The sequence below is a fragment of the Coregonus lavaretus genome, assembly GCF_964263955.1.
Source record: "Coregonus lavaretus genome assembly, chromosome: 20".
Taxonomy (NCBI): Eukaryota; Metazoa; Chordata; class Actinopteri; order Salmoniformes; family Salmonidae; genus Coregonus; species Coregonus lavaretus.
The window spans coordinates 15,989,803-16,017,407 of record NC_140007.1 but is presented as its reverse complement, the minus strand read 5'-3'; the positions used below and the strand labels follow the sequence as shown (position 1 = coordinate 16,017,407).

Here is a 27,605-nt window from a genome sequence, read left to right as displayed (position 1 = left end):
AAAGGGTATGTGGCACAATAAATAAAAAGTCACTGGAATATGGTGGTGTGGTCACAAACTGGCAACGCTATGTCGGGACAGTGACGAGGCTGTGTGCTCCCATTCCATTTCCAACCCGCAGAACATTGAGAGAACGTTGGCGCAACGCTCAAATGACGGTGGTGGGGGTAAAAGGTAACGATGATGGGCGATGATGACCATGGAGAAATTAAACCAAAGCAGGAGTCAAAGAACTGACTGCGAGTCAAGAGAAAAGCCGCAGCTCCTACTTACAAGATTTATAAGAAAGGAGAATTTGGATAAAAGAGGCTGCAAGATAACAGAAATAGTGGAGAGACAAATCAAAGCATATCGATATTTTCTCAATTCATTCTAAATGCATGAATTGTGTTTTTCCTCCTCAATGGATGATCTTTCACCCTGAAACTGTTGAAACATCAGACGTGGTAGACAAGAGTCAGCATGCAGGACAGACACAAACACCAAAACATGAGATAAGAGACAGTCCTGGACATTATGATCCATGATCCTTCCTTTTCTACCTTTTTATATGTGCTTAATCAGTGTTCCTCAATCCTGTTCTTGAAAAACCGCAGTATTGCAGGTCTTTCTCCCAGCTTAGTGCCATCACACCTGGGTCATATTTATTTGGCACCAAACTGAAGAAAATGGACTGAAAAAGGGAGGGACTACCTGAACTTGTCCAATAAGAAACACCCATTTTCATTTTCCGTTGCAAAACATTTTGCGACTGTGTGCCCTAATGAATACCACCCTTAATCAACTGATCTCTTCAAGCCCTTGATGAGCCGAATCAGGCATATCCCTGCTGAGCTTATGGCTCTTCAGGAACAGGATTGAGAATCAATCCTATAATAGTGCCGTCATCTCCTACAATCATAAGGCACACGACGGAACTACACAGAGACATGCAGAAGTTCATTGTGTTCATCTGACTGTATAAATTAAATATTGTGACCACTGCAATAAAACGCTGGAGATGGGGACATTGGGTGTACTGATTGGGGAAATGCGCAAAGGCGCGTCTAGATTGAATTCTCCATTCTACAGTGTTCTGTGGAGTGGAATGTCAGTTAGACTAACTGATACCTTCTTGAAGTCAGAGCAGTTTCCACACAATGCTTTAGCAGATGTGAAAAGTAGTGAGAGAGAGGAGAGAGAAAAAACCCTGTCCTCTGACCCCAGCCCACTCCACCCAAAACACACACAAGTCCAACCCTTAACCCAACACAAAGACATGCATCCAACCCAACCTCCCCCCACCACACACACTCGCACAAATGGTAGAAGCTTGTCCATCCAGTCAGATCAGTCATTGCTTACCAGTCATGCTGGGGTCTCGGCTGAGGCCGCTGTGGAGCTTGCAGTGCACTAGCGCCGCGTCAAACAGCCACTGACCGAAGAGGTTGAGGATGCTGTTGACCTTGGGCCTGGCGGGGGCGGGCAGCGGCTGCATCTCCCAGCTGCTCTGAGTGGGGCTGGCCAGCAGGGTGGGTGACGACGACAGCTGCTGGGACACGGACACTTTGGCCGGCTGGGCTGCACTGCCCTGTATGGAGGGGGGGGGGGGGTTAGTATTTTTCAAATACTTTAGCGCCACTGCATTGAGCTTGCCCTGGTGCGATTGAGCCAATAGAGTAGTCCACGAAAATGCAAACCCCACCCTGTCTGGCACTCCAGGCAAGCGAGATTGAACACTCAAAGTATTTGAAAGAAAACAAATTCTGTTTGAAACCAGGTCTGCTGATGTAAGCACAGTACACAGGTCAGGATGACGTATGCACATGATTTGTAGGCTATACAGTTGACTTACAGTTAAACTCTTGCTGGCGGTTTTGGTGACCACGGTGTGCCGCTGCTTGCGGCTGTGTGGGGGCGTGGTGTTGTTGGAGGAGGGCGGGGACATGCTCAGTCTGTTGACCGGTGTGGGCGGGGCACTGTCAACCCTGGGCCGTGATATGCCTGCGGAGGAGAATGGGGTGGGTCCCAAAACAAGACACACCCAATAGTCAGAAAAACCAATGGCTGTGGCGTGTCCTGCCTCTGATAGAATGTCCTCTCTTACAGTGTTAAGAATAAGCCTCTGTTCCAATACCTTTAAAATGCCATTTATTCTTCCTTCCTTGAGGTTATCACTGATCTGTAAGTAAAGCTATTGTTTCCCCCTATTTCCTTCACTTATTCAACCTGATCAGATCAGTGATTACCTCAAGGAATGGAAGAGAAAAAAGTGCAGGTTTTAAAAACCTGAAGGGAAACCAGAAAATTGAAGACTTCTTAAGTTAAGAGGTAAGAGAGCAACATCCCATGAGTTAACCCCATTTTTGTCCAACCACACAACCAATAGGTGTTAATAAGTAGGTTATAGAGCGATATTACTTGTGCCTGTGCTTTTTCAGGCCTCATTGACACACTTAAAACATAATACTATTAGGGGGGTATCAACTAACTTGTTATGCCCACATGCAAACAGAACAGTGCCAATGTGGCATCAGCTGTCAATGACAGCCAGTTCAACTAGTACAAGTCACATCTTTCAGCTCTTTTTAAACCCATTTCAACCATTACCATCAACTAAAACGGCCCATTTGATTGTAATAGCGAGTCCCTCAGCCCAGTTTGTCAAATGACAAAACCTCCAGGGGACCATGGCAAAACGTCCCAAGAAAGTTAAGGTGACCATGACACAATGTCCCAAGAACGTCCTAATAACATCCCCGGGACAAACCGGGAACTATAAAAAGACCATCATGCGATGTCCTAAGGACTAGTAAAATGAAAGTCCTAAGAACGTCCTAAAAAGATCCTGACGTGTTCCTCAATGACGTCTTGGGAACGTACAAGGAACTAGACAAAGGTCCCCCAGAACGTTCCCTTGGGACCATCACGCAACATTCTTAGAACGTCAGTAGGATAACGTCACGCAGAAACCCTTAAGGGAATGTCCTCAGGACGTCCCCTGTTTGCAGGGCTTAACCGGTAAGCAGTTTATGGACAAGTTATGACAGCAATCCATGCTTTGGTTTAGTTTCGCTGACATGGTTTCCAAATTCTAATGTTTTAGCATTTGTGGCGCAAACCCCATTCAAGTCATGGTACCGATATTAGCATGCTAAAATTGATTGTGAAGCTCAACAAAGTCACTTGCAGATGTTTTGAACATGCACGAAAAATGCTAATATCGGTCCCATGACTTGAATGGGATTTGTGCCGTAAATGCTAAAACATTAGCATTTGGAAACAGTGCCAGAGAAATTAAAACAAAGCATAGATTGCTGTCATACCTTGTCCATAGACTTCTTATAGGGTAAGGAAAACAATGTTATTTAGTAATTTGGGTGAACTATGCCTTTAAGGCACAAATTGACACTTTTGTTATCAGCTCAAACTGCTGACAAATACTGTATGAAAACAAATTCAGTCCAGGGTTGGGGTCAATTCCATTTCAGGGAGTAAACTGAATTCCAATTACAACTTTCCTAATTGCCTTTCAATTAGGAAAAAAAAGGGGAATTGGAATTTGTTAACTTCCTGAATTGACCCCAACCCTGATTCAGACTATTGAGGTGCACCGTGTTGCACCACCACTTGACCCTGAGTGACGGAGCGCTTCTTCTCACCCAGGAAGGCGTCCACCAGGCAGCTGACCCCCCGCATAGCCCTGAAGAAGATCTGGGGAAGCTGCTTGAGGCAGGGGTGTAGCACCACCTCATGGGGAATGCCGCTCGAGTTGAGGAACTGCTCCTGGAACTTGGGCGTGGTGCTCACCAACGTCGGGTTGCTCAGATCCACGGGGTTGCTATGGAAACCACAAGGGGCAGGAGAGAGAGGTGAGGATAGACTGACACACACAGGCCTCATTCACTGACACAGACCTGTATTAGTGGGTGGGGTTGCCAATGTGCTGGGGGAAAAAAAAATGTCTAGAACACTGAATGGCATTAGCCACAGTCAACATTTTTGCAAAATTATTAAATACATATTATTAAATTTTTTATTTGTATTGGTCCAGTTTCCTCAATGTTTCAGTCCGTTTTCTTCCATTTGGTGCATAATTAATACAACCTAATATTATGTGGCCAAGAATAAAGTAGATGAAGAAAAAAGGGCATGTAAGGACAGCACCAGGGCCTGTATCTACAAAGCGTCTCAAAGTGGGAGTGCTGATCAACCATCAGTTTGGACTTTTAGATCATGATGAATAAGATTGTGAGGACAGATCCTAGATCAGCACTCCTACTCTGAAACGCTTTGTGGATATGGGCCCAGAACTTCTCTACCTCAGCATGTGGAGGAAACGGAACCAGGTCTGGGCCACACAGTCGTTGTCCATCTCTACTGGAATCAGGTTGGCATCCTCATCAGGGACTTTAAACGGGGGGAACGAGGGGCCGTGGGTGAACCGTAACAGCCTGGGTGGAAAGACAACCCACAGACAAGACGCACAAGCAGACACACATACACAAGTTAGTATCCCATTTCCTCCTCTCTGTCATTATGTTTGAAAATTGATAATGGTACTTCCTGCAAAAATAAATAGCAGATAGTGTTTCTCTGCTCTCACAGTTCTTTTTGAACCACCTGAAAACTTCAGAGGTTAGATACAGTGGTGTAAAGTACTTAAGTTAAAATACTTTAAAGTACTACTTAAGTAGTTTTGGGGGATATCTGTACTTTACTAATTCTATTTTTGACAACTTTTACTTTACTACATTCCTAAAGAAAATCATGTACATTTTACTCCATACATTTATCCTGACACCCAGAAGTACTCATTACATTTTTTATTTTTAGCAGGAAAGGAAAATGGTCAAATTCTCACACTTATGAAGAGAACATCCGTGGTCATCTCTACTGCCTCTGATCTGGCGGACTCACTAAGCACCAATGCTTCGTTTGTAAATGATGTCTGAGTGTTGGAATGTGCCCCTGGCTGTCCGTAAAAAATTATTATAAAAAAATATGCTTTTGGTTTGCTTAATATAAGCAATTAGAAATTATTTATACTTTTAATTTTGATACTTAAGTATATTTTTGTAATTATATTTACTATTGATTCTTAAGTATATTTAAAACATAATACTTTTAGACTTTTACACAAGTAGTATTTTACCAGGGGACTTTCACTTTTACTTGAGTCATTTTCTTTAAGGTATCTTTACTTTTACTCAAGTATGACAATTGGGTACTTTTTCCACTGCTGGTTAGCTACATTACAGGCAAAGTACAATGCCACACAGCAGTCCAATAGTCAAATTGACTCACTGGGTATGCAAATCAAGTGACAAGCTGTCTAGGTAGTAGCTTTTAGAACAGCTACTAAGTCAACACCAGAGCACCCACACAGTAAGCCAGGAGAGTGGAAGGGGTTAAAACTGCTCAAATAATACCACTTCTGACAAGGAAGAGAAAAGAGGGCGACTGTAAAATTAAATGGAATGAATTCGGCCTATGGGTCGGTCGACAAAATGAGTCCCTTTTGGGTAGTGTAACTTGGTAAAAAAATATATATATAAACTCAGCAAAAAAAGAAACGTCCCTTTTTCAGGACCCTGTCTTTCAAAGATCATTTGAAAAAGTATAAATAACTTCACAGATCTTCATTGTAAAGGGTTTGAACACTGTTTCCCATGCTTGTTCAATGAACCATAAACAATTAATGAACATGCACCTGTGGAACTGTCGTTAAGAACCTAACAGCTTACAGACAGTAGGCAATTAAGGTCACCGTTATAAAGACTTAGGACACTAAAGAGGCCTTTCTACTTACTCTGAAAAACACCAAAAGAAAGATGCCCAGGGTCCCTGCTCATCTGCGTGAACGTGCCTTAGGCATGCTGCAAGGAGGCATGAGGACTGCAGATGTGGCCAGGGCAATAAATTGCAATGTCCGTACTGTGAGACGCCTAAGTAAGCGCTACAGGGAGACAGGATGGACAGCTGATCATCTTCGCAGTGACAGACCACGCGTAACAACACCTGCACAGTATCAGTACATCCGAACATCACACCTGCGGGACAGGTACAGGATGGCAACAACAACTGCCCGAGTTACACCAGGAACGCACACACTCTCCATCAGTGCTCAGACTGTCCGGAATAGGCTGAGAGAGGCTGGACTGAGGGCTTGTAGGCCTGTTGTAAGGCAGGTCCTCACCAGACACCACCGGCAACAACGTCGCCTATGGGCACAAACCCACCGTCGCTGGACCAGACAGGACTGGCAAAAAGCGCTCTTTACTGACGAGTCGCGGTTTTGTCTCAGCAGGGGTGATGGTCAGATTCGCGTTTATCGTCGAAGGAATGAGAGTTACACCGAGGCCTGTACTCTGGAGCGGGATCGATTTGGAGGTGGAGGGTCCGTCATGGTCTGGGGCGGTGTGTCACAGCATCATCGGACTGAGCTTGTTGTCATTGCTGGCAATCAACGCTGTGCGTTACAGGGAAGACATCCTCCTCCCTTCCTGCAGGCTCATCCTGACATTACCCTCCAGCATGACAATGCCACCAGCCATACTGCTCGTTCTGTGTGTGATTTCCTGCAAGATAGGAATGTCAGTGTTCTGCCATCGCCAGCGAAGAGCCCGGATCTCAATCCCATTGAGCATGTCTGGAACCTGTTGGATCGGAGGGTGAGGGCTAGGGCCATTCCCCCCAGAAATGTCAGGGAACTTGCAGGTGCCTTGGTGGAAGAGTGGGGTAACATCTCACAGCAAGAACTGGCAAATCTGGTCCAGTCCATGAGGAGGAGATGCACTGCAGTACTTAATGCAGCTGGTGGCCACACCAGATACTGAATGTTACTTTTGATTTTGACCCCCCCCCCCTCCCCTCCCCTCCCCCTCTCCCCTCCTTTTGTTCAGGGACACATTATTTCATTTGTTAGTCACATGTCTGTGGAACTTGTTCAGTTTATGTCTCAGTTGTTGAATCTTATGTTCACACAAATATTGACACGTTAAGTTTGCTGAAAATAAAAGCAGTTGACAGTGAGAGGACATTTCTTTTTTTGCTGAGTTTATATATTTTTTTTAACCTCATTTTTACATTCTGTCATGAAGAGCACATGCTCAATTTGTTTTTCAATCTCAAGAGGTTAAATTAAAAAAATTACTATAGTAAGTACATATTAAAGCTGCAATATCTAACTTTTTGGGCAACCCGACCAAATTAACATAGAAATGTGAGTTATAGATCTGTCATTCTCCATGAAAGCAAGTCTAAGAAGCGGTAGATATGTTCTATGTGCGCTATTTCTATGCTTCCCTTTCTGAAGTTTCACCAGCTTCAAACAGCTGAAAATATATATAGAAAATATATTACAAAGCAGTTTAAATGGTAAAATGATACTTGATTGTTTTGTCACATAAACGGAAATTAGGCAAACCTATTAGAATTGTAGCAACCAGGAAATGCCGGAAATCTTTAAGCGCCAAATAAAGTAACAGGGTTGACGAATTTTCATCTTAAATCAGCCATACATCCCCTTGTGACAGGGGGAATATAAGCTTGTTGTGTGCAACAGGGAGGGGCAATTGAATTAAACCTTCACAAAATTGTTAAAACATTTCTAGCCTGCCTACACACTGTGTACAAAACATTAAGAACACTCTGCTCTTTCCATGACAAACTGACAAGGTGAATCCAGATGAAAGCTATGATCCCTTAAGGATTTAACTTATTAAATCCACTTCAATCAGTGTAGATGAAGGGGAGGAGACAGGTTAAAGAAGGATTTTTAAGCCTTGTAACAATTGAGACAAGGACTGTGTATGTGTTCCATTCAGAGGGTGAATGGGCAAGACAAAAGATTTAAGTGTATTTGTATTTATAATGGATCCCCATCAGCTACTCTTCCTGGGGTCCGGCAAAAATAAGGCAGTTATACAATTTTAAAAACATTACAATACATTCATTACAAAATTGACAACACACTAAGTGCTACCAAATATCTACAACACAAAATCCATGTGTACGTGTGTGTATAGTGCATATGTTATCATGTGTGTGTATGTATGTGCCTATGTTTGTGTTGCTTCACAGTCTCTGCTGCTCCATAAGGTGTATTTTTATCTGTTTTTTAAACCTGATTCTACTGCTTGCATCTATTACCTGATGTGGAATAGAGTTCCATGTAGTCATGGCTCTATGTAGTACTGGGCGCCTCCCATAGTCTGTTCTGGACTTGGGGACTGTGAAGAGACCTCTGGTGGCATGTCTTGTGGGGTCTGCATGGGTGTCTGAGCTGTGTGCTAGTCGTTTAAACAGACAGCTCGGTGCTTTCAACATGTCAATACCTCTCACAAATACAAGTAGTGATGAAGTCAATCTCTCCTCTACTTTGAGCCAGGAGAGATTGACATACATATTATTAATGTTTGCTCTCTGTGTACATCCAAGGGCCAGCCGTGCTGCCCTGTTCTGAGCCAATAGCAATTTTCCTAAGTCCCTCTTTGTGGCACCTGACCACATGACTGAACAGTAGTCCAGGTATGACAAAACTATAGCATGTAGCATGCCTTGATGATAGTGCTGTTAAGAAGGTAGAGCAGAGCTTTATTATGGACAGACTTCTCCCCATCTTAGCTACTGCTGTATCAATATGTTTTGACCATGACAGTTTACAATCCAGGGTTACTCCAAGCAGTTTAGTCACCTCAACTTGCTCAATTCCCACTTTATTTATTACAAGATTTAGTTGAGGTTTAGGGTTTAGTGAATGATTTGTCCCAAATGCAATGCTTTTAGTTTTTGAAATATTTAGGACCAACTTATTCCTTGCCACCCATTCTGAAACTAACTGCAGCTCTTTGTTAAGCACTATAGTCATTTCAGTTTCTGTAGTAGCTGACGTGTATAGTGTTGAGTCATCTGCATACATAGACACACTGGCTTTACTCAAAGCCAGTGGCATATCGTTAGTAAAGATTGAATAAAAATAAATAAAATAAATGAATAAAGTAAGGGACCTAGACAGCTGCCCTGGGCAATTCCTGATTCTACCTGGATTATGTTGGAGAGACTTCCGTTAAAGAACACCCTCTGTGTTCTGTTAAACAGGTAACTCTTTGTCCACAATATAGCAGGGGGTGTAAAGCCATAACACATACATTTTTCCAGCAGCAGACTATGATCGATAATGTCAAAAGCCGCACTGAAGTCTAACAAAACAGCCCCCACAATCTTTTTATCATCAATTTCTCTCAGCCAATCGTCAGTCATTTGTGTAAGTGCTGTGCTTGTTGAATGTCCTTCCCTATAAGCGTGCTGAAAGTCTGATGTCAATTTGTTTACTGTAAAATAGCATTATATCTGGTCAAACACTATTTTTTCCAAAACTTTACTAAGGGTTGGTAACAGGCTGATTGGTCGGCTATTTGAGCCAGTAAAGGGGGCTTTACTATTCTTAGGTAGCGGATTGACTTTTGCTTCCCTCCAGGCCTGAGGGCACACACTTTCTAGTAGGCTTAAATTGAAGATATGGCAAATAGGAGTGGGAATATCATCTGCTATTATCCTCAGTAATTTTCCATCCAAGTTGTCAGACCCCGGTGGCTTGTCATTGTTGATAGACAACAATAATTTTTTCACCTCTTCCACTCACTTTACGGAATTCAAAATTACAATTCTTGTCTTTCATAATTTGGTCAGATATACTTGGATATGTAGTGTCAGCGTTTGTTGCTGGCATGTCATGCCTAAATTTGCTAATCTTGCCAATGAAAAAATAATTAAAGTAGTTGGCAATATCAGTCGGTTTTGTAATGAATGAGCCATCTGATTCAATGAATGATGGAGCTGAGTTTGCCTTTTTTCCCAAAATGTCAAAGCTTTTTACTATCATTCTTTATGTCATTTATCTGTGTTTCATAATGTAGTTTCTCCTTTTTTTCAGTTTAGTCACATGATTTCTCAATTGGCAGTATGTTTGCCAATCGGTTGTGCAGCCATACTTACTTGCCATTCCTTTTGCCTCATCCCTCTCAACCATACAATTGTTCAATTCTCCATCAATCCACGGGGATTTAACAGTTTTTACACTCATTTTCTTAATGGGTGCATGCTTATTAGTAACTGGGATAAGCAATTTCATAAATGTGTCAAGTGCAACGTCTGTTTGCTCCTCATTACACACCACGGACCAACAAATATTATTTACATCAACAACATAGGAATCACTACAAAACGTATTGTATTACCTCATACACTATCTTAGGTCCAGCCTTTGGAACTTTGGTTTTCCTAGATATGGCTACTACAGTTGAAGTCGGAAGTTTACATACACTTAGGTTTTCCAGCAATTGTTTAGACAGATTATTTCACTTATAATTCACTGTATCACAATTCCAGTGGGTCAGAAGTTTACTGTGCCTTTAAACAGCTTGGAAAATTCCAGAAAATGATGTCATGGCTTTAGAAGCTTCTGATAGGCTAATTTACATCATTTGAGTCAATTGGAGGTGTACCTGTGGATGCATTTCAAGGCCTAGCTTCAAACTCAGTGCCTCTTTGCTTGACATCATGGGAAAATCAAAATAAATCAGCCAAGACCTCTGGTTCATCCTTGGGAGCAATATCCAAATGCCTGAAGGTACCACGTTCATCTGTACAAACAATAGTACGCAAGTATAAACACCATGGGACCACGCATCCGTCATACCGCTCAGGAAGGGAGACATGTTGTGTCTCCTAGAGATGAACGTACTTTGGTGCGAAAAGTGCAAATCAATCCCAGAACAACAGCAAAGGACCTTGTGAAGATGCTGGAGGAAACAGATACAAAAGTATCTATATCCACAGTAAAACAAGTCCTATATCGACATAACCTGAAAGGCCGCTCAGCAAGGAAGAAGCCACTGCTCCAAAACCGCCATAAAAAAGACAGACTATGGTTTGCAACTGCACATGGGGACAAAGATCGTACATTTTGGAGAAATGTCCTCTGGTCTGATGAAACAAAAATAGAACTGTTTGGCCATAATGACCATCGTTATGTTTGGAGGAAAAAGGGGAAAGCTTGCAAGCCGAAGAACACCATCCCAACCGTGAAGCACGGGGGTGGCAGCATCATGCTGTGGGGGTGCCCTGCTGCAGGAGGGACTGGTGCACTTCATAAAATAGATGGCATCACGAGGAAGGAAAATTATGTGGATATATTGAAGCAACATCTCAAGACATCAGTCAGGAAGTTAAAGCTTGGTCGCAAATGGGTCTTCCAAATGGACAATGACCCCAAGCATACTTCCAAAGTTGTGGCAAAATGGCTTAAGGACAACAAAGTCAAGGTATTGGAGAGGCCATCACAAAGCCCTGACCTCAATTCTATAGAACATTTGTGGGCAGAACTGAAAAAGCGTGTGCGAGCAAGGAGTCCTACAAACCTGACTCAGTTACACCAGCTCTGTCAGGAGGAATGGGCCAAAATTCACCCAACTTATTGTGGAAAGCTTGTGGAAGGCTACCCGAAACGTTTGACCCAAGTTAAACAATTTAAAGGCAATGCTACCAAATACTAATTGAGTGTATGTAAACTTCTGACCCACTGGGAATGTGATGAAATAAATAAAAAGCTGAAATCAATCATTCTCTACTATTATTCTGACATTTCACATTCTTAAAAAAAAAAAGGTGTATGTAAACTTACGACTTCAACTGTATATTGTGATCACTACTGCTTTCATTAGTAAAGATGTGATCAATACATTATTTGATTCCTGTGCTGTTTGTAACTACCCTGGTTGACTGATAACCTGAACCAGGTTGCAGGCACTGGTTACAGCTTGAAGCTTTTTCTTGAGTGGGCAGCCTGATGAAAGCCAGTCAATATTTAAATCACCCAGAAAATATACCTCTGTTGATATCACATACATAATCAAGCATTTCACACATGTTATCCAGATACTGACTGTTAGCACTTGGTGGTCTATAGCAGCTTCCCACAAGAATGGGCTTTAGGTGAGGCAGATTAACCTGTAGCCATATTACTTCAACAGTATTTAACATGAGATCCTCTATAATCTTTACAGGAATGTAGTTCTGAATATAAAAAGCAAGACCTCCACCACTGGCATTTCTGTATTTTCTGTAAATGTTATAACCTTGTATTGTTACCACTGTATCAAAGGTATTGTCTAAGTGTTATTTATGTTACTGCAGGGTGAGCTGCACACAGTTGACTTCCTACTAGGGCACACCGGCTCAGTGCTAACAGCATAAATCTGGTTCATAGACACATGATTGCGGCATATAATAGCTGTAGGATCAGCAGAGGCATTCAGGGCAGTTAGAGGGACATAAATTAGGTTACTTACATTGTGTCTACCAATGCTCCTGGAATATTTTACATTTGCTAAAGCATTATGATGACTCAGCGACACAATGGTAGGGATGAACTGAGCTGGGCTTGGGTCATTGATAAGTCATTGACTCAACGCAGCCTTATAATGCTGTGGGTGGATCCCACAACCTATTTGGGTGGATCCCATCCTCCTTATAAAAACGTGTTTTGTTTCCAAAAGGTATCGAAATTGTCAACAAAAGTTACACCCATTGAGCTGCAATAATCACGTAGCCAGTTGTGAAGAGAAATAATCCTGCTAAAGCGTTCAATGCCACGATTCAGAGAGGGCACAGGGCCAGATATGATGGGTCTTTTATTAGTGTCTAGCAGAGAGTCAATCAGCTCTTTGAAATCCAGTTTCAACTGTTCAGAGCTGCCCTTCACAATGTCATTACAACCCACATGGACTACGATAGAATCGACATCCATGTGCTGGCGTAGTACATTCGGGAGCAGCTTAGTAATGTAATTTACTCGAGCTTCGGGATAGGACATTGTTCCTGGTGCAAAAACAGTCACATTTCTTACCATGGAGCTGCCCAAAATCACAGCTGGCGAGAAGGATGAGGAAATCCGCCCACTCCCACGCTACACAGCGACAGATGGAGAAGCCCCGCTCGATCCAGAGCAGGGACGGAAGGTTGCAGACGTCTACTTCGAAAACGTAGGAGAAGGAGTAGGAGTAGGCACAACAGCCGCAGACACAGGTACCCCCAGCAACAAAGGTGCAGGAAGATCAGGCTCCAGGGTGGCGAAACTATTTGTTGTTTGTATCCGCTCCGGGCCTCTCTTTGGGAGTGTAGGCTGCTTTGCTTCCACGACTCATGACATGCGACCATCGTTGATTGCCATGCTCCTCTTGCTGTGCTCCTTCGACTCCACTATCAGATTGGGGACGAGAGGCAGGAGATTTCTCCCCTGGCGAACAAACTCCGAGCAACACCGGCCAGTCGGATAATGACAAACGACAAGACGGAGATGCATCCAACATGCGCGAACGCCGTCCAGCCACCAGCGTAGAAAAGGTAAACATTCAACTCTGCGTTTTCCCCAGTTTCTTACGTAGGCTGGCTACCTGTGTGATCAAGGAAGCTACCTCATGCCTATAATCCTCAGCAAGCAAACAATTGCCGCATTGAAACTCTGAGTGATCCATTTTATCCCAAAACAAAGCGTAGATACAGCTCCTACAGCGCTGGAACCGTTCATTTACCTCTCCAGACAAAGAGGGCTCCATTGGAAAACTCATTTGGGACTACCTTCGTTAGCTTGATGGCTAACGTTAGCAGCTTAGCTAGGTTAGCGGCTCTTTCAAGCAGACTTTAACCTGTGAGTTAAGCAGGATTCCAGGACAAGAAATAGTGGTCCTAGCTGTTAAAAGCTAACCGTGTCGCAGAATCCATGCAAAAACAAGGTCCTTGAACAGGGTATGGTAGTAGGTACCAGGCGCACAGGTTTGTGTCAAGAACTGCAACATTGCTGGGTTTCACACTCAACAGTTTCCCCTGTGTATCAATAATGGTCCACCACCCAAAGGACATCCAGCCAACTTGACACAACTGTAGGAAGGATTGGAGTCAACATGGGCCAGCATCCCTGTGGAACGCTTGACACCTTGTAGAGTCCATGCCCTGACGAATTGAGGCTGTTCTGAGGGCAAAAGGGTGGGTGCAACCCAATATTAGGAAGGTGTCCCAAATGTTTTGTACACTCAGTGTATATGGGTAACAGGGTTGACGTGTTATGCTCGACCCACTCAGTTTTGAACCACAAAACACCAGACAATTGTCCAAAAAAGTAGAACCAGCTGACCTGCTTTTACATTATGATTTGACTATTAGATGTTCAATGTTTCTTTTGAAAAACATTTTTTTAAAGGGAATATTTTCACCATATTAAAACGAGAGTTCAGTTCACGTAACAGGGTTGACCTTAAAATAAGGGACAGGCTTTTTTGATTTGAAAATGAATCACTAATCACATTAAATACATAATAATCTTCAGAAATGACTGTCAAAGAGACAAAATTACTACGGCTTTAAAATGATGGTGAAAACTTGAGAAATGTTGGGGTTAAGTGGGTTAAAATCCTTCTAGAAGAAGTCACAGAGGGTGCACAGAGTGACATGTCAAAAAGCTGAATTTTGGCACTTTAGCAATTCTTTATTACAGATGTATTGAATTTTCCATGTGGTCTATATTAAAAGGAGCTTCATTTAATATAACAGCTTTTAAAATTCAATATTGGTGAACAATTTCTACTTAAAATATCAAAGGGAAACAAAAAGGGACTCATTTCGTGGAACGACCCCTTTACTGTAGTGCTCACCAAACAAAAAAGGTTTGTATCCTTGTGCAAACTAATTGAATAGAATGGTACTCAAGATTTGTATTGTTTGAGTGTCAACAACACATTGACCATAAGCTCTTCCTCAGAAAGTGGGAAAGTAAAGAACCCCCAGGTTCCATATTATATGCATACCCCCCCAAAAAGTGGGTGATCAGTCACCTAGTAGAGTTGGCGCAACCGTGCCCTTCTGTTAATGAACCTCAACCCTCTAAGCTTGGGAGCCAGTCTGTTTCTCCTCTCCAGCCAACCCCTTATGGAATTGTCATGCCAAACATTGCAATGACAGCAATGGAGTTTGCAAGAGCACAAACAGATCTAAGAGCAGGCTACATCCCTCTCCCAATCAGGATAGGTCAGTCACCTGGAGGTGAGGGCGCAGGCCACCCTGCTCCACTGCTCCACCACGGGCGGGTGGTGCCTCCAGTTGGCCAGCATCTCCCGAGCAGTCTTCCAGTAGGGCGGCGTGGGAAAGCAGCGGGCGCACGCCAGCAGCCACACCTCAAAAAGCACCGCCATTAGCTTCTCTGCCAGCTTCTCTGCCACGCCCACTAGGCACAGGGACGAAAGAGGGAGAGGGTCAAACGTTAACGGGATGCTGAGAGTCATTTCTATGTTTAGATACTCAAATGAATATCTAGGCCATCGATTTCTAGTTACTCAAATAAATAAAATGAATTCTAGAATAATAAAAGCAACATGCTTATGTAACAGCATTGTTTCTCACCCATCTACACAGAATACCCCATAATGACAAAGTGAAAATATATTTTTAGAAATGTTTGCAAGTGTATTGAAAATGAAATACAGAAATATCTCATTTACATAAGTATTCACACCCCTGAGTCAATACATGTTAGAATCACCTTTGGCAGCGATTACAGCTGTGAGTCTTTCTGGGTAAGTCTCTAAGAGCTTTTCACAACTGGATTGTAAAATATTTGCCCATTATTCTTTTCGAAATTCTTCAAGGGCTGTCAAATCGGATGTTGTCAAAACTGTAACTCGGCCACTCAGGAACATTCAATGTCTTCTTGGTAAGCAACCGCAGTGTAGATTTGGCGTTGTGTTTTAGGTTATTGTCCTGCTGAAAGGTGAATTCATCTTTCAGTGTCTGGTGGAAAGCAGACGGAACCAGGTTTTCCTCTAGGATTTTGCCTGTGCTTTGCTCCATTCCGTTTATAATTTATCTTGAAAAACTCCCCAGTGTTTAACGAATACAAGCATACCCATAACATGATGCAGCCACCACTATGCTTGAAAATATGGAAAGTGGTACTCATTAATGTGTTGTATTGGATTTACCACAAACATAACACTTTGTATTCAAGATAAAAAGTGAATTGCTTTCCTTTTCACTCTGTCATTTAGTTTAGTATTGTGGAGTAACTACAAGGTTGTTGATCCATCCTCAGTTTTGTCCTATCACAGCCATTAAACTCTGTAACTGTTTTAAAGTCACCATTGGCCTCATGGTGAAATCCCTGAGCGGTTTCATGCCTCTCTGGCAACTGAGTTAGGAAGGACGCCTGTATCTTTGTAGTGACTGGGTGTATTGATACACCATCCAAAAGTGTAATTCATAACATCCACATGCTCAAAGGGATATTTTATGTCTTTTTTTTTTTTTTACCCATCTACCAATAGGTGCCCTTCTTTGTGAGGCATTGGAAAACCTCCCTGGTCTTTGTGGTTGAATCTGTGTTTGAAATTCACTGCTTGACTGAGGGACCTTACAGATAACTGTATGTGTGTGGTACAGAGATGAGGTAGTCACGTTAACCACTATTATTGCACACAGAGTGAGTCCATGCAACTTTTATGTGACTTGTTACGCAATTTTTTACTCCTGAACTTATTTAGGCTTGCTATATCAAAGGGGTTGAATACTTATTGAATCAAGACATTTCAGCTTTTCATTTTTAATTAATTTGTAAAAATGTCAAAAATATACAATTCCACTGACATTATGGGGTATTGTGTGTAGGCAAGTGACAAAAAAAAAACTCAATTTAATCTATTTCAAATTCAGGCAGTAACACAAGATGTGGAATAAGTCAAGGGGTGTGAATACTTTCTGAAGGCACTGTAGCTAGCCATTTCACATTGGATACACTTAATCAATTCGTTCAACAGATGCAGTCAGCGGTTTCACTGAAAAGTAGTGTAATGAGGGACTTTCAGTACACAGATAATACATGTTATGCAGTGGAACAGCTGTCTGATTCCAGAGTCAGTCAAACCTCTGCTATACTACGCCCTTACTGACAGGCCATGGTCAGACAATTTTTTCCAAAGTTCTAAAAAGGGCTAAGATAGGCATCTTTTATCAGATATGAACAATCTGATAAAGGCACCAAACGTAAGAAAACAAAGCGAAACAGGGAGGGACTACCTGGACTTGTCCTACAAGAAACATTAATTTTCTGTTACAAAACATTTTAAAACGTTGCGTGCCCTAATGAACATGACCCTGGGAAACCCAGTAAGTGGTGGTGTGGTGAGGTGAGGAGACGGGGCTGACCTCCGATAGTAGGCGGGGCCAGCAGCGTGTCGTTGATCCGGAGCAGGAAGAGCAGCAGTACCTCCCAGGTCTCTCTCACCATGGAGACGGACTCCCTGGCCAGCTTCTGCACTGCCGTCAGCACCTGCTGGCACAGCCGGATGTGGCTCAGACTGTACTGCTCCGGCCTGAGAGAGGGAGGGAAAGAAGACGAGAGGAGAGGAGAGATATAGGGTGTGTTGGGGTATGAGACGGGGGATGTGGTAGAAGAAAATAGAGAAGAGTGTTTGAGGGAGTGTGTGTGTGTGTGTGTGTGTGTGTGTGTCAGGGTTTCCGTTAACCGGTAATAGCCGGCTTTTGGTCATTAAAAAAATTGAAAAGCCGATATAAAAAATTGGCACTGGCCAATTGTCCCCCCCAAAACATCCCATGGGGAAATAATGCTTTTTAGCCTATTCATTGATGGAAATACATTTGACCGGTCATGCTTATCGGTCAATGGGTTCATTTGCATAATTGTGTGGAATTAAATTGGCGCGTGTATATTCGTTATGTGTCTTATTTAACACATGCACAGCATACAGATACAGAGCCTTTAACGGAAAATATGTCAGACCGCGCTTTTATAAGCCCAATCATTGCACAACAATTATAAATGCAATCTTACGTTCAAAATAGTTTTTTGGCCATGATTAAGAACACCTAATATTTGTATTTCTCAACTGGTAATTGAAGTGCGCTTCCATTCGCCATTCAAATGCCTAGGCAACGGAAGGCAGGCTTTATCAGTGCGTCACACCACTTGCAATGAGATAGAGGCAGTATGCATTTTGAAAACATATACAGTTGAAGTCGGAGGTTTACATACACCTTAGCCAAATACATTTAAACTCAGTTTTTCTCAATTCCTGACATTTAATCCTAGTAAAAATGCCGTCTTAGGTCAGTTAGGATCACCACTTTATTTTAAGAATGTGAATGTCAGAATAATAGTGGAGAGAATTATTTCTTTCAGCTTTTATTTCTTTCATCACATTCCCAGTGGGTCAGAGGTTTACATACACTCAATTAGTATTTGGTAGCATTGCCTTTAAATTGTTTAACTTGGGTCAAACATTTCAGGTAGCCCTTCCACAAGCTTCCCACAATAAGTTGGGTGAATTTTGGCCCATTCCTCCTGACAGAGCTGGTGTAACTGAGTCAGGTTTGTAGGCCTCCTTGCTCGCACACGCTTTTTCAGTTCTGCCCCAAATGTTCTATAGGATTGAGGTCAGGGCTTTGTGATGGCCACTCCAATACCTTGACTTTGTTGTCCTTAAGCCATTTTGCCACAACTTTGGAAGTATGCTTGTGGTCATTGTCCATTTGGAAGACCCATTTGCGACCAAGCTTTAACTTCCTGACTGATGTCTTGAGATGTTGCTTCAATATATCCACGTAATTTTCCTTCCTCGTTATGCCATCTATATTGTGAAGTGCACCAGTCCTTCATGCAGCAAAGCAGCACCCCCACAGCATGATGCTGCCACCCCCGTGCTTCACAGTTGGGATGGTGCTCTTCGGCTTACAAGAACCCCCTTTTTCCTCCAAACATAACGATGGTCATTATGGTCAAATAGTTTAAATTTTGGTTTCATCAGACCAGAGGACATTTCTCCAAAAAGTACGATCTTTGTCCCCATGTGCAGTTGCAAACCGTAGTCTGGATTCTCTATGGCGGTTTTGGAGCAGTGGCTTCTTCCTTGCTGAGCGGCCTTTCAGGTTATGTCGATATAGGACTCGTTTTACTCTGGATATAGATACTTTTGTACCTGTTTCCTCCAGCATCTTCACAAGGTCCTTTGCTGTTGTTCTGGGATTGATTTGCACTTTTCACACCAAAGTACGTTCATCTCTAGGAGATAGAACGCGTCTCCATCCTGAGTGGTATGACGGCTGCGTGGTCCCATGGTGTTTATACTTGCGTACTATTGTTTGTACAGATGAACATGGTACCTTCAGGCGTTTGGAAATTGCTCCCAAGGATGAACCAGACTTGTGGAGGTCTACAAAAAATGTTCTGGGGTCTTGGCTGATTTCTTTTGATTTTCCCATGATGTCAAGCAAAGATGCACTGAGTTTGAAGGTAGGCCTTGAAATACATCCACACCTCCAATTGACTCAAATGATGTAAATTAGCCTATCAGAAGCTTCTAAAGCCATGACATCATTTTCTGGAATTTTCCAAGCTGTTTAAAGGCACAGTCAACTTAGTGTATGTAAACTTCTGACCCACTGGAATTGTGATACAGTGTTTTATTAATTAAATAATCTGTCTGTAAACAATTGTTGGAAAATGACTTGTGTCATGCACAAAGTAGATGTCCTAACCGACTTGCCAAAACTAGTTTGTTAACAAGAAATGTGTGGAGTGGTTAAAAAACAAGTTTTAATGACTCCAACCTAAGTGTATGTAAACTTCCAACTTCAACTGTAGCTACTTAATTATTTGAAACATTAACATTTTATGACATATTATGAGGCATGTTTTACCTTCCTTCAAAGTAGCCTAGGCAAAATCCTACCATTTCCGGATGCGATTATTTTATAGAGATTTCCATATGCCATTGAAACCAGTAGCCTATTTCTCTCATGTTCTATTGGTTTTGAACTTTCTTTCATTGTCCTGTAGCTAAATGCACATTCACACGTAGTCTACTGCCTTGTGCGCAATGCTGGGCTTATAATGTGAAGAAATAGTTATTCAACATTTTAAGCTAAGCGTTCTGATCCGTTACATCAGATTCATTGCTTTTTAATGTTTTTTTATGTAGCCTTGGCCTACTGGTTGTATGAATTTGGGATCTACCATCCCACAACTGTCCTAGAATCTTTTTGGCCTATATCTAGCTTTTTGCCCTATATCAAGCTGACCAATAGAATAGGTCAACTTTTTTTTACTATGGGGGATAGTAGATTGACATAGGTGGCACGTCCATAAAGTAAATGTAATTAAATTGCTTAAATGATATACATTGAGGGAAAAAAGTATTTGATCCCCTGCTGATTTTGTACGTTTGCCCACTGACAAAGACATGATCAGTCTATAATTTTAATGGTAGGTTTATTTGAACAGTGAGAGACAGAATAACAACAACAAAATCCAGAAAAACGCATGTCAAAAATGTATTTGCATTTTAATGAGGGAAATAAGTATTTGACCCCCTCTCAATCAGAAAGATTTCTGGCTCCCAGGTGTCTTTTATACAGGTAACGAGCTGAGATTAGGAGCACACTCTTAAAGGGAGTGCTCCTAATCTCAGCTTGTTACCTGTATGAAAGACACCTGTCCACAGAAGCAATCAATCAATCAGATTCCAAACTCTCCACCATGGCCAAGACCAAAGAGCTCTCCAAGGATGTCAGGGACAAGATTGTAGACCTACACAAGGCTGGAATGGGCTACAAGACCATCGCCAAGCAGCTTGGTGAGAAGGTGACAACAGTTGGTGCGATTATTCACAAATGGAAGTAACACAAAATAACTGTCAATCTCCCTCGGCCTGGGGCTCCATGCAAGATCTCACCCCGTGGAGTTGCAATGATCATGAGAACGGTGAGGAATCAGCCCAGAACTACACGGGAGGATCTTGTCAATGATCTCAAGGCAGCTGGGACCATAGTCACCAAGAAAACAATTGGTAACACACTACGCCGTGAAGGACTGAAATCCTGCAGCGCCCGCAAGGTCCCCCTGCTCAAGAAAGCACATATACAGGCCCGTCTGAAGTTTGCCAATGAACATCTGAATGATTCAGAGGAGAACTGGGTGAACGTGTTGTGGTCAGATGAGACCAAAAGCGAGCTCTTTGGCATCAACTCAACTCGCCGTGTTTGGAGGAGGAGGAATGCTACCTATGACCCCAAGAACACCATCCCCACCGTCAAACATGGAGGTGGAAACATTATGCTTTGAGGGTGTTTTTCTGCTAAGGGGACAGGACAACTTCACCGCATCAAAGGGACGATGGACGGGGCCATGTACTGTCAAATCTTGGGTGAGAACCTCCTTCCCTCAGCCAGGGCATTGAAAATGGGTTGTGGATGGGTATTCCAGCACGGCAATGACCCAAAACACACGGCCAAGGCAACAAAGGGGTGGCTCAAGAAGAAGCACATTAAGGTCCTGGAGTGGCCTAGCCAGTCTCCAGACCTTAATCCCATAGAAAATCTGTCGAGGGAGCTGAAGGTTCGAGTTGCCAAACGTCAGCCTCGAAACCTTAATGACTTGGAGAAGATCTGCAAAGAGGAGTGGGACAAAATCCCTCCTGAGATGTGTGCAATCCTGGTGGCCAACTACAAGAAACATCTGACCTCTGTGATTGCCAACAAGGGTTTTGCCACCAAGTACTAAGTCATGTTTTGCAGAAGGGTCAAATACTTATTTCCCCCATTAAAATGCAAATCAAATTATAACATTTTTGACATGCATTCTTCTGGATTATTTTGTTGTTATTCTGTCTCTCACTGTTCAAATAAACCTACCATTAAAATTATAGACTGATCATGTCTTTGTCAGTGGGCAAACATACAAAATCAGCAGGGGATCAAATACTTTTTCCCTCACTGTAGCCTAAATAAGCCAACTCCTGTCTATACAGAAATAAATGTAATAATTCAAAATAGGCAACTAAAGCATGATTTGGCCACAGATGATCATTAGCTTCCCCTAGCATAAAAAAAAAAATCATAATTTCCGCATGACCTACAGTCGGAAGGAAAGGCAGCGGGCAATTTGGGCAGCACATGCTGCAAATACAAAATAGATGATTGTTGAGTTGCGACTGTCAGTGAAAAGTAGAGGCCCAGCCAGGCATATCGCAGGAAAACATACACTAAATATACAAAAGTATGTGGACACCACTTCAAATTAGTGGATTTGGCTATGTCAGTCACACCCGTTGCTGACTGGTGTATAAAATCAAGCACACAACCATGCAATCTCCATAGACAAACATTGGCAGTAGAATGGCCTTACTGAAGAGCTCAATGACTTTCAACGTGGCACCATCATATGATTCAACCTTTCCAACAAGTCAGTTTGTCAAATTTCTGCCCTGCTAGAGCTGCCCCGGTCAGCTGTAAGTGCTGTTATTGTGAAGTGGAAACGTCTAGGAGCAACAACGGCTCATACGCAAAGTGGTAGGCCACACAAGCTCACAGAAAGGGACCGCCGAGTGCTGAAGCGCGTAGCGTGTAAAAATCGTCTGTCCTCGGTTGCAACACTCACTACTGAGTTCCTAACTGCATCTGGAAGCAACTTCAGCACAAGAACTGTTTGTCGGGAGCTTCATGAAATGGGTTTCCATGTCCGAGCAGCCGCACACAAGCCTAAGTTCACCATGCGCAATGCCAAGAGCTCAGTGACTTTCAATGTGGCACCGTCATAGGATGCCACCTTTCCAACAAATCAGTTAGTCAAATTTCTGCCCTGCTAGAGCTGCCCCAGTCAACTGTAAGTGTTGTTATTGTGAAAATCGTCTGTCATCGGTTGCAACACTCACTCTCGAGTTCCCAACTGCCTCTGAAAGCAACGTCAGCACAATAACTGTTTGTCGGGAGCTTCATGAAATGGGTTTCCATGTCCGAGCAGCCGCACACAAGCCTAAGTTCACCATGCGCAATGCCAAGAGCTCAGTGACTTTCAATGTGGCACCGTCATAGGATGCCACCTTTCCAACAAATCAGTTAGTCAAATGTCTGCCCTGCTAGAGCTGCCCCAGTCAACTGTAAGTGTTGTTATTGTGAAAATCGTCTGTCATCGGTTGCAACACTCACTCTCGAGTTCCCAACTGCCTCTGAAAGCAACGTCAGCACAATAACTGTTTGTCGGGAGCTTCATGAAATGGGTTTCCATGTCCGAGCAGCCGCACACAAGCCTAAGTTCACCATGCGCAATGCCAAGTGTCAGCTGGAGTGGTGTAAAGCTCGCCGCTACTGGACTCTGGAGCAGTTGAAATGCATTCTCTGGAGTGATGAATCACGCTTCACCATCTGGCAGTCCGACAGACGAATCTCGGTTTGGCAGATGCCAGGAGAACGCTACCTACCCTAATGCATAGTGCCAACTGTAAAGTTTGGTGGAGGAGGATTAAAGGTCTGGGGCTGTTTTTCATGGTTCGGGCTAGGCCCCTTAGCTCCAGTGAAGGTAAATGCTATATCATACAATCACATTCTAGACGATTCTGTGCTTCCAACTTTGTGGCAACAGTTTGGGGAAGGCCCTTTCCTGTTTCACATGACAATGCCCCCGTGCACAAAGAGAGGTCCATACAGAAATGGTTTGTCGAGATCGGTGTGGAAAAACTTGACTGGCCTGCACAGAGCCCTGACCTCAACCCCATCGAACACCTTTGGGATGAATTGGAACGCCAACTGCGAGCCAGGCCTAATCGCCCAACATCAGTGCCGACCTCACTAATGATCTTGTGGCTGAATAGAAGCAAGTCCCCGCAGCAATGTTCCAGCATCTAGTGGAAAGCTTTCCCAGAAGAGTGGAGGTTGTTGATTTTGGAATGAGATGTTCGACGAGCAGGTGTCCACATACTTAAGTCATGTAGTGTAGTTTGGAAAGCAAATGGCTATTGCTGTAAAGAGAAGTATGAAAAAACTAATCTGTCTTTAAGTTATCAATATTCTCAACTTAAATTGAGCGAAAAACAGTAGACCTATAGCCTATCCTATTGGCATCAGCGGAGACCATCGGCCATATCCCAGGTGAGTGCAGACTGCGCATATTCACTCTTTATCAATGTTGGGTCAGTGCCACTTAAAAGTTTGCTTTAGGACAATAATTTCCTCCTCCAGTTTAGATGAACGTCATATTCCATTTGTGTCTCCCCTTCTCGTAGGCCTATTATATGGACAATGTATTTTTTATTGATTGTATGTCAGTGTTAGCAGAGTAGGCTACCCTGTAATTTGTCATATAAAAAATATTCTGCTAATGTCTCCAGTCATATAAAGTGTGGTAGAATTGCATGAAATGTGTTTTTCCCGTACAAAGAAAGAAGAAACTTATCTGATACAGCCTATTGCCGAGGCCTCTACACTATACGTGCTCAGCCATCTTTTTTTGCAAACAGTGATTTATATTATTAGCCTAAATGATGACTATCCAATCTAGTCATCACATTACGAATAGTAGGCTATCTTACATAAATCACAATGATGCATGGAATGCTTTATTATAAAGGTGCATTTTTATGGTGACATTTTGCTTCCCCAAATATTTTGCTTCCCCGTGATTTTGCTAACATCTTCAAAGTGTACGGTAAGGACACACGTCATTACATCCTCTACTTGTATGTTCTGTTAAGATTAATTACCATAATCTAAATGTGATTTCTGTCATTCTGAGCACCATGGGTGGACGCCCTAATCAGATTATGCACCCAATGCGTATGGGTCCGGTACATTTCTCAAATGTCCGGTAAATTAAAATGCTGCCGCTCAAATGTCCGGCGCTACATTTTCATAACGGAAACCCTGGTGTGAGTGTGTTTTGTGTGCGTTCGTGCTTGCGTGCACGCTCAGCTCAACTGTGGCCATACCTGGGTAGGAAGACGTTGTAGAGGTGTTTGAGGATGGTCTGGACATACAGGTTGGGCTCCTTTACCACTGGCTGTGGAATGGAGTCCCGGGGCGTCACCAGGGCCATCATCCAGTCTGTGTACACATCCACACACAGCTTCACCGTGTCCCCCTCCAGGGGAAGAGTTAGGCCGTAGCACAGCACCTCCATGGTCCACTTCACCTGGAACCAGAGTCAGAGAGACAGTTATGACCGATTCACACTATAGCTCCAAAACTAGCCAAACCAAACCGACGTGTACTGGGCTGGCCTGGTTACGTATCCACCATAGTTGCACGAACTGTGCTGCAATGGACAGTGTAAAGAAAACATCTGAGCCAGCAGAGTACGGTTCAGATCGGCCCAAGTGTAAATCAGGCATTATAGGCTACCCTTCACGCTAGTGTGCCAACCCAAACCGTACTGTGATGGCTCAGATATTTTATTTTCAGTGTCCAATGCAAAAACGGTTCGAGCAACTGTGGTGATTGCGTAACCGGGCCAGCGCAGTACAGCTCGGCTAAGCTCTGTAGTGTGAAATGGGCATTAGGCATCTACTCCCCTCTGAACCACTTGACACTGCTAATGTGACAATTTGGGGCGAATAACTGTTAATGCATTCAACAATGCTACAATGTTGCCATGCTTGGCAAGACAACAACAAGTTGGCTAAGGCAGAAACAGACAGATGGCACCCAGGATAGCCTCACGCAGACAGGCCCCATTAACTCTACCCCACATCAATGACAATGCTCTCGGTCCATCCCTCACCTCTTTGTCCGTCTTGAGGATGTTCTCGGTGGCCACGGGGATGGCGGCCGTCCCCAGGGGTTTGACCACTGCGTTGGCCACCTCCAACCCCACGCCTCCAGGGTACGTGTGCAGGACACTGAGGTGGCCCTGGTCACTCTGCACCACTAGGTGCAGCGAGCGCCAGTCTGAGTACATTGTGTCGCGGCTCCACTCTACTGTTTCCACAAGTGTCCACCTGCACAATCAATTAGTATAAATATAGCTCATTAGCTAGGTTCCTAGTAGTATGGTGAAGATGTTGCATAACTGTCATTATGCCTTTGTGTGTGTGTGGAAGGAATTGGTAGGTGTAAGGTAGTACAAGACCTTAACTATTGATAATTTGACTCCAGCCAGAATTAGCTAAAAAGTTGACAGTGAAAAGTGGGCGTCAATACCCGTTAGATAACTACCCATCTGTATCATGGAGAAAATGAATGCATTAACCTTAACGTTACTAGCTAACGTTACCTACATAGCTAAGACCTAGCTAGCTAAATATGAGCATAAGCGTAGATAGATAGGTAACGTTATGATACATACTTGAAACGTTATGGAAACACAGCCTGTTAGCTAGCTAGTTAACCTGAGCTAACCCCGTAGCTACTCGAACCAGGAAGCATCTGCAACGCTAGCTAGCTAACCTTTCTATTTCGCTCATTAATAATAATAATAATAACCGCTAACGGCTAGCTGATAGCACTGCCATTTACCTAGCTAACCAATTCGTCGTGAAGTCACCAAAGAATCAAATCTTACCAGTTTATTCACGTCCATTAGCTAGCTAGCTAATTCCCGTAAAGGGTAAGCTGATTTAGCATTTACGGAAAGAGCATCAGTGGTTACCTGCTGTTAATAGCTAGCTAACGTTAGCTGTAGCAAGCTAGCTAATTAGCTAGCTAGGTATTGCTCGAGAAATTGAAGCAAGCTACAGGAATGTTGCATTTACCTGCGCCAAGGGAAATGGTTTTCATAACAAGGTGACTTGTCATCACAACACCAGCTATCCCAATTTAGGCAATCTCCAACAATGTCAAGGCTAGAGGACTACGCTGCTGCTTTGGCTTCACTGAATCAAGTAATGCAAAGTCCTCGGCTGACTGCTGTCATTGGCAACGGGATGAGAAAGACAATGGTGAATGAGCGCCCCATGTGGGGTAGTCGAAAACAGGTTGTCCCCATGGACACTGACAGTGCCTTCATTCCTTGTCAACTTCCAAGTAAAAATTGCTTTCATCCAAGACAGGTGCAGATGACGGCACACACACATAATGGTAGATGCCCCCCCACAGATAATGGTGGTTAGAGGAACTTCAGACAGGTGACAGGTCAAAAGTTTGGACACACCTACCATTCAAGTTTTTTTTTTTTTTTACATTGTAGAATAATAGAGAAGACATCACAACTATTTAATAACACATATGGAATTATGTAGTAACCAAAAAAGTGTTAAACAAATCAAAATATATTTTATATTTGAGATTCTTCAAATAGCCACCCTTTGCCTTGATGACAGCTTTGCACACTCTTGGCATTCTCTCAACCAGCTTCACCTGGAATGCTTTTCCAACAGTCTTGAAGGAGTTCCCACATTTGCTGAGCACTTGTTGGCTGCTTTTCCTTCACTCTGCCGTCCGACTCATCCCAAACCATCTCAAATAGGTTGAGGTCGGGGGATTGTGGAGGCCAGGTCATCTGATGCAGCACTCCAGCACTCTCCTTCTTGGTAAAATAGCCCTTACACAGCCTGGAGGTGTGTTGGGTCATTGTCCTGTTGAAAAACAAATGATAGTCCCACTAAGCCCAAACCAGATGGGATGGCGTATCGCTGCAGAATGTTGTGGTAGCCATGCTGGTTAAGTGTGCCTTGAATTCTAAATAAATCACAGACAGTGTCACCAGCAAAGCACCCCAACACCATAACACCTCCTCTTCCATGCTTTACGGCGGGAAATACACATGCAGAGATCATCCGTTCACCCACTCCGCG

General features: G+C 43.2%; 1 protein-coding gene across 1 annotated transcript in view; it reads right to left on the bottom strand.

The window, feature by feature from the left end:
- Positions 1–26,688, bottom strand: part of LOC311147973 (ral GTPase-activating protein subunit beta-like) — a 59,925-nt gene extending 33,237 nt beyond the window's left edge. The window contains exons 1-9 of the mRNA XM_084184837.1: positions 26,565–26,688; positions 25,595–25,811; positions 24,804–25,006; positions 17,233–17,399; positions 15,073–15,259; positions 4,302–4,433; positions 3,642–3,820; positions 1,835–1,983; positions 1,345–1,570 (exon numbers count right to left, since the gene is read on the bottom strand). Of these exons, the coding sequence (XP_084040963.1) occupies positions 1,345–1,570; positions 1,835–1,983; positions 3,642–3,820; positions 4,302–4,433; positions 15,073–15,259; positions 17,233–17,399; positions 24,804–25,006; positions 25,595–25,771 (1,420 nt within the window). The 5' untranslated portion in view covers positions 25,772–25,811; positions 26,565–26,688. The remainder of the gene's footprint in view (positions 1–1,344; positions 1,571–1,834; positions 1,984–3,641; positions 3,821–4,301; positions 4,434–15,072; positions 15,260–17,232; positions 17,400–24,803; positions 25,007–25,594; positions 25,812–26,564) is intronic.
- Positions 26,689–27,605: the final 917 nt, after the last annotated feature.